The sequence below is a fragment of the Petaurus breviceps genome, unplaced genomic scaffold (genome assembly GCF_028583685.1).
Source record: "Petaurus breviceps papuanus isolate PSGF00001 unplaced genomic scaffold, PetGlider_PUasm1.0 38, whole genome shotgun sequence".
Lineage (NCBI taxonomy): Eukaryota > Metazoa > Chordata > Mammalia > Diprotodontia > Petauridae > Petaurus > Petaurus breviceps.
In genome coordinates, this window is record NW_027186304.1 from 102,574,599 (window position 1) to 102,581,622 (window position 7,024).

At 37.7% G+C, this 7,024-nt stretch overlaps 1 protein-coding gene across 2 annotated transcripts in view; it reads left to right on the forward strand.

The window, feature by feature from the left end:
- Nucleotides 1–360: 360 nt before the first annotated feature.
- The window catches only part of LOC138170714 (serpin B6-like), a 19,702-nt gene continuing 13,038 nt past the window's right edge, over nucleotides 361–7,024 (forward strand). Inside the window, exons 1-2 of one of the 2 annotated variants that reach the window (XM_069100210.1) lie at nucleotides 361–497; nucleotides 4,549–4,669. In XM_069100210.1, the coding sequence (XP_068956311.1) occupies nucleotides 436–497; nucleotides 4,549–4,669 (183 nt within the window). In that variant the 5' untranslated portion in view covers nucleotides 361–435. Of the gene's footprint in view, nucleotides 498–4,531; nucleotides 4,670–7,024 lie in introns of both variants that reach the window. The other variant, XM_069100211.1, reaches the window with a different exon arrangement.

Below are 7,024 nucleotides of genomic sequence, written 5' to 3' on the forward strand. Positions count from 1 at the left end.
TGAAACGTGGTATGAAACATGGTATGAAACATGGTACCAGGGGAAAAAACAGAGACTACAAGACTGACAAAGAAGACAAACATTTATTCACGAGTTCGAACCCGGGTCCAACCATACACTTAAGATGGAGGACCCCGAGTGTCTTCTCGGGCGTTCTTTTATACAGTTCTTGGGGAGAGCGGGAAACACAAAGGTCAGGGATTGGGTGACAGACAAGTATGAGCTTTAGAGATAGTGGCTTGGCGCCAATTCTATAGGGGTCAGGGGGGATGGTCAAGATTCTTAAAGGTCACCAGGAAGTCAGGGTGAGGAAGGAATGTGCTGACATTCCTTCTAGCAAGAAGAACAAGTCTAACAAGTTTATTCCCTGGTATGAGTAGCCCTACCGGAATCAACATTTCTCCTTGCATTTCCTGATTTGGGAGGCCCCTTCTCATGAATGTGAGAGAAGGTTCCAGAGCAAGGAAGAATATAGATTCCAGGGGGAAGGAAACCAGGTAACACTGTGTGGAATCTTGGTCCTGTTCTTCTTTCTTACCCTTCTTTTTCCCTCACCAACAACCCAGGGTTTATAGATTCAGTCCAAAACCTTCCTACTGAGTTGCTGGTCTTGTATATCTTACTATATGAGACCTAATCTCTCTCTGCTTTCTAAGATGGCAAGAAACTATACTCAAAGATGGAACTGTGTTAGAATAATGATGACTAAGAACTAGCTATCTATTTCAACAGTTTGTATGTGTGTATGTTTTTCTTTAAAAGTAGCCTTGAATCTTTGTCATCTCCCCAAACCTAAATCTTAGGGACTAACTAAGCTAAAGTAGTGAAGTTAATAGTGAGTTTCTAGAGTATGTTGAAGGGAAGAATAAGATTAATAAGGCTTATTGAGTCTACATGCCCTATGTACTCTCCTCTCCAAGATACCTTTAAAAGCTGAATGGAATAACACAGGAAGAATGTTAGATGCATCCCTGCCTGTCAGGGAAGCAATCCAGTAGTGAAACATGCAAAATCTTTTCTACCCAATTCCACAACATTTATATATTTTCATAATAAGATAATAGAATCAAAGATTTCATGTCTTTGGTATTTCCTTCTGGTTTCTCCTACAAAAAAGCATTATATGACTGGAAGATAACCCAGTTGCATAAGCTTTTGCTCATTGATGGAGATTAATTACTAACTATTCCATGTATGGATGGGGGTGGAGTTGTCAAGAGCCTGGGAGAAGAAAGATCCTTGCTCTTTGAGTCTCCAGCTTTGAGAGAGACCACACACAGTCCTAGGCTTTCTTCAGGAAGAGGTCCCTAGAGGGGGAGGAAGACTCTAGAAAGAAGTAGCCATACAGAGGAATCAGTACCTCATTTATGTTCCTATTCCTAGCTTACTTGCTAGAGACTATGGAATTTTTCCTTTTAGTGAGATCAGGGACTCTTTCTTGGTTGAGCTGAAATGTCTCATTCCCAGTGGGAGGGCTAATTCATCTGTATGTTGTCCAGTAGATTTTAATCTCTGTAACTTCTCCCAATATCTATTTTTAATTCACTTGGATAAATAAATTTATTTGTTATTTATTTTGTGTGATGGTTGTTGTAGAACTGATATTTGGTGGGAAAGGGGCTAAAACTTTGAATATATATAGCTTAGAATAATCCTCTCCCATTAAAGGGGGACTGGTTTGAACCTAAAAATGATATCTCCTAAACTACCAATAATTAGGAGACCAAATAGATATAATTGTAATCTGGTACCCCATCTCTAAGAAGAAGATAGCAGCCAGACTCATAGTCCTGATCATTTCCCTGTCTAACAGGAACTGGTCTTTGGAGAATGGTGGGCAGAGAAGACTCTATTCACACTTTCTTGAAAGAGACTTCTAGAAGGACCAATGTAGACATGCAGCCTACATTGGTATTCTCTTTCCCTTCCAATTCTCTGTGGAATCATTTTCTCTACGACTTCTCACCATTTTGTGAGGTGTTATTGGTAATCATACCCCACCTTCCTAAATCATATTCTGCAGATGAGCTTATATTTGAAACTCATTGTCCTTTGCTTCTTTCTTCTTGGTGGTCAATAAGCTGAAAAGCATTTATTAAGGACTCAATGGTTGAGGTGATTCTGGTTTCTTTGACTTGTTTGTGGCATTGTTTTGCATTGGTTCAACTTCTCTAAGAAATGGTGACAAAACCAATATCGTTCCTTTTGTCTGTTTCCCAGAGTCTATCACTTCTTTGGATAGGTTGGGTCAGGGCTACCCATAATACATTTCATAACATTTTAGTTTTGTCTTTTTTTTCTAATTTGAAGTCAAAATGATGTGGATAGAGAAACTGTCTCAAAGTCAGGACGTTTGGGGTTCAAATCCTGCCTCTGACACATGCTGACTGTGGGAATCTGGACAAGTCACTAAACATTGCTCTAGGCAGCTCTCAAGACTATGAGTTACAGGGAAGGTACTGACCTGCAATGGTAAAAGGAAGTTACTCACATAGGAGTTCTTGATATCAATAAAATCACAGGAAGTCCTGTATCACCTTCTAATTTGGTACGTGTTTTGACTTTGTCTAAAAAGGCAGAAATTTGTCTCTAATTCTAAAATGACTACTACATTGGTAATTCATTTCCTATCAGTTGAAACATAATCAATTTCTTTCTTTCTTTTCTTCTTTCTTCAATGTTTTCGCCATATAATTTTGTTTCACAAAGAAAGTATTCTTTAGATATAGGCACAAAGTTTCTGGGTTGCTTACAAGCCCTTGGGCTCTTTTTCCATTGCTTGAATCCCAAACCATGTTTTCCAACACAGTTTTTGTCTTCTTTTCCTGAGCCCAAGTCACGTGTTGGTTTTTATGGATATGGTCAACATTTTCATGTAATAGCTCTATTTTTTCACCTTCTGCACTTCCATCACTCATCAATGAATAATCATCTTTGGAATTAGTCCCCTCAGTAGGCAGAGCATCATGAGAAGTGGACTTAAGAGACTTGCCTATTGGTGCATAAGTTGCTGTAAGCTTTTTTGTGTTCATAATGAACTATGTAGGACAAGGAAAGCAATTGACTCAGAGTATTTTTTGTTGCCTTTTGGTTCATGATGAAACCAGTGGCACCACCAACTCCTTCATTATCCCCTGTCTAAATTCAGCCCTAGAATTTTCCTTTGACTTAAGTGTAACTCCCTTATATTTTGGTTGTTTTGATGGCAAAAAATATCAAGGTGGAGGTGGTTCCATTTTTCTAGTTTCCAATTCTCCAAATTAGGCCCCAAAAGTTGAAATGTTTTTCCCAAGGTCACATAGGTAGTAATTGGCAAGAACAGGATTTGAACCAAGGTCCTCCAATTTCAAATCAAGCGATGTCCTCTTCTACTACTTGACTAAAGGTGTTGAATAGGACTGAAGGTTGTTTGGGTCTTTTAATTCATTTTATGGCTGTATCATCTGGTGACACCTCTCTTTGCATTTAGAAGCATTGATCATGGGATCATAGATTGAGAGGTGGAAAGGACTTTAAGAGCTCAATAAGTCTACCCCATCACACTTTAAATGAGAAAACTGAGGCTCAGAGAGATTAAGAGACTTCCCCAGGTTGTTCTTGTTCGATCATTTCAGTGATGTTCAACTTTTTATGACCCCATTTGGGGTTTTCTTGGCAGAAATACTGGAGTGGTTTACCATTTCCTTCTGCAGCTGATTTTACAGATGAGGAAACTGAGATAACCAGGGTTACGTGACCTGCCCAAGGTCACACAGCTAGTAAGTATCTGAGGCCAGATATGAACTCAGATCTTCCTGATGCCAGGCCCAGTACTCTATCCACCGTACCACCTAACCACTCAACTTTTGCAGGATCATGCAGCTCCAAGTACAGCTCTGATCTGTTAGCAAATCTCTATTTGAAGCTTCCCTAGCTTTAAGCAGTATCTCCTAGAGCTTGTATTCAACTGATATAACCTAAGAAAGCTAAGAAAATGTCTCTCTTACTTTAAGGGTTATAAGATGCTTCCTTCACAATAGCATTACCAGGCACTGTTTACTAAAGTAATTTTCCCAGAGTCACCTAGCTATTAGGTGGGAGAGCCAGCATTTAAACATAGGCCTGCTGACTCCAGGTCTAAGTGAGCTAATTCATCTTGGTCACAAGTTACTCTGTTTAGAGAAAAAAAAATCAACCCAAAAATCCATACCTTCATGAGAGCAGATCCAATGGAAGTCAGAGTCTGGAGAGCTACTCTTGGCTTTTCAGGTAAAATTCTTATTACTTTCTATGCATTTGCGTATTCTCCAGAATGATATTATATTTGTTTCTATCAGCTGTCTAACTGCTTTTTCTCCCCTTTCCCTTTGTATGAAAGGATTAATTGAGCACTTGCCTCCTTCTCCTATACATAATCCTACATAGTCCTTTCACAAAGAACCCATTTTCTCAATAGTCCAAGATCTTATGAAGTATTCACTAGTGAGGTTTGTTTTCTGCTAATCATTCTTTAGAGACCAACTGATAAAGTTAATGTCTTTATTTTTCTTAGTTACTTTCTTTAAACAGAAGTGGAAATAATCTCTGGGGATTCCAGTTACTTCTTGATGAAATGAACAAGTCATCCACCTGGTATCTGCTTAAAACTACCAACAAGCTCTTTGGAGAAAATTCTCCAAATTTCCTCACAGTAAGTCACACATTTCTACTTTATCATAAAGTGATAATGAAGAATGGAAATGAAAATAATTAATGATGGAGAAAATGGGAAGAAAGTCTGAGACTAGACTAGTCTCTTCTCTACCATACTCCACTACTTCTACTTAGATACTATACTGTATAATACATACAATTTGCATGAACATTGAGAACCTTTGATTAAGATGTGGATGTAGCTCATTAGAGGAAAAAAACCCTCTTTCCTTACTCTTCCCTCTGATTTTTCCCTTCCCTTCCCTCTATTTCACCCAGACTGGAAGTACAAGGGCCCAACTCATAGCAGAGTTTCTGTCTTTGAGCATAGGAGTTTTAGCTTGTTCTCTTTCTAACCTGGGCCACTTTCCCCCTCCTTAGGCAACCTAGTGGTCCTCATTCCCAGAGGCTCACAATTTTCATATCAGACTTAGCATGGACAACCCATCTACATTATTCCTGTTGCAGCTCAGGACTCCTGAGCTCGAGCCATTCGCCAGCTTCAGGCTTATTATGGGTACATACCACCATTCTAGTCCAAAAAAGAAAGTTTTCTAAATCCTAGGAAATTTTGATGATTATTCTTAAGAAACAAGGATATTGCTGACTTTTTTCTTACTAGTCTTTTTTTTAATTTATTTACTTATTTTTAGTTTTCAACATTCATTTCCACAAGATTTTGAGTTACAGATTTTCTCCCCATCTCTCCCCTACTCCCTACCCCAAGATAGCAAACCTACTGAATACCCCTTCCCCCAATCTGTTCTCTCTTATATTCTTCCCCAACCCCCCTTAACTTTCTAGTAGGGCAAGATGCATTTCTGTACCCCAGGACCTGTATATCTTATTTCCTAGTTGTATGTAAAAAAATTTAACATTTCTTTTTAAAACTTTGATTTCCAGATTCTTTCACTTCTTCCCTCCTCACCCACCCCCACTGGGAAGATAGACAGTTCAACATAGTTTGTACACATGTAGTTATGCAAAATGTTTCCATGGTAGTTATATTGTGAAAGACTAACTATATTTCCCTCCATCCTATCCTGCTCCCTACTTATTCTATTTTCTCCTTTCATCCTGTTCCTTTTCAAAAGTGCTTGCTTCTAACTACCCTCTCCCTAAATCTGCCCTCCCTTCTATCATCCCCCCTCTTATCCCCTTCCCCCTACTTTCCTGTAGGGTAAGATACCCAATTGAATGTGTATGTTATTCCCTCCTTAACCCAAATTCAATGAGAGTAAGGTTGACCCATTGCCTTTCACCTTCCTGCTCTTCCCCTCCATTGTAAGTTTTCTCTTGCCTTTTTTATGAAATAATTTACCCCATTCTATCTCGCCCTTTCTCCTTTTCCCAATATATTCCTCTCTCACCTCTTAATTTTAAGGTATCATTCCTTCCTATTCAACTGATCCTGTGCCCTCTGTCTATGTATACATGTATATTTATACACATATATGCTCTCCTATGCATACATATATGTATGTATACATAAATATATATATACATATATTCCCTTCAAGTCTCCTCATACTGAGAAAAATCTTATGTGTTACAATGATTGTTTTTCCATGTAGGAATGTAATTTTAATAATTTTATTTAAATTATTTTAAATTTAAATTTAATTTTATTTAAATTATTTTAAATTTAAATTTAATTTAATTTAACTTTAATAAGTTATTTATGATTTCTTTTGCCTGTTTACCTTCTCATGCTTCTTACATTTGAAAGTCACATTTTCTGATCAGCTCTGGTTTTTTCATCAAGAATGCTTGAAAGTTCTCTATTTCATTGAATGTTCATATTTTTCCCTGAAGTATTATATTCAGTTTTGCAGGGTAAGTGATTCTTGGTTTTAATCCTAGCTCCTTTGATCTCCAGAATATCATATTCCAAGCCCTTTAATCCCTTAATATAGAAGCTGCTAGATCTTGTGTTATCCTGATTGTGTTTCCACATACTCAAATTGTTTCTTCTGACTGCTTATAATATTTTCTCCTTGACCTGGGAACTCTAGTATTTGTCCATAATATTTTTAGTTTTCTTTTTGGGATCTTTTTTCAAGAGGTGATCAGTGAATTCTTTCAATTCCTTTTTTTGCTTTCTGGTTCTAGAATATCAGGACAATTTTTCTTGAGAATTTCTTAAAGGATGATTTCTAGGCTCTTTCTTTGATCATAACTTTCAGGTAGTCCAATAATTTTTAAATATCTCTCCTGGATCTATTTTCCAGGTTAGTGGTTTTTTGTTTGCCTTTTTGGAGGGCAATTGGGGTTAAGTAACTTGCCCAAGGTCACATGGCTAGTTTTGTGTGTGTGTGTGTGTGTGTGTGTGTGTGTGTGTGTGTGTGTGTGT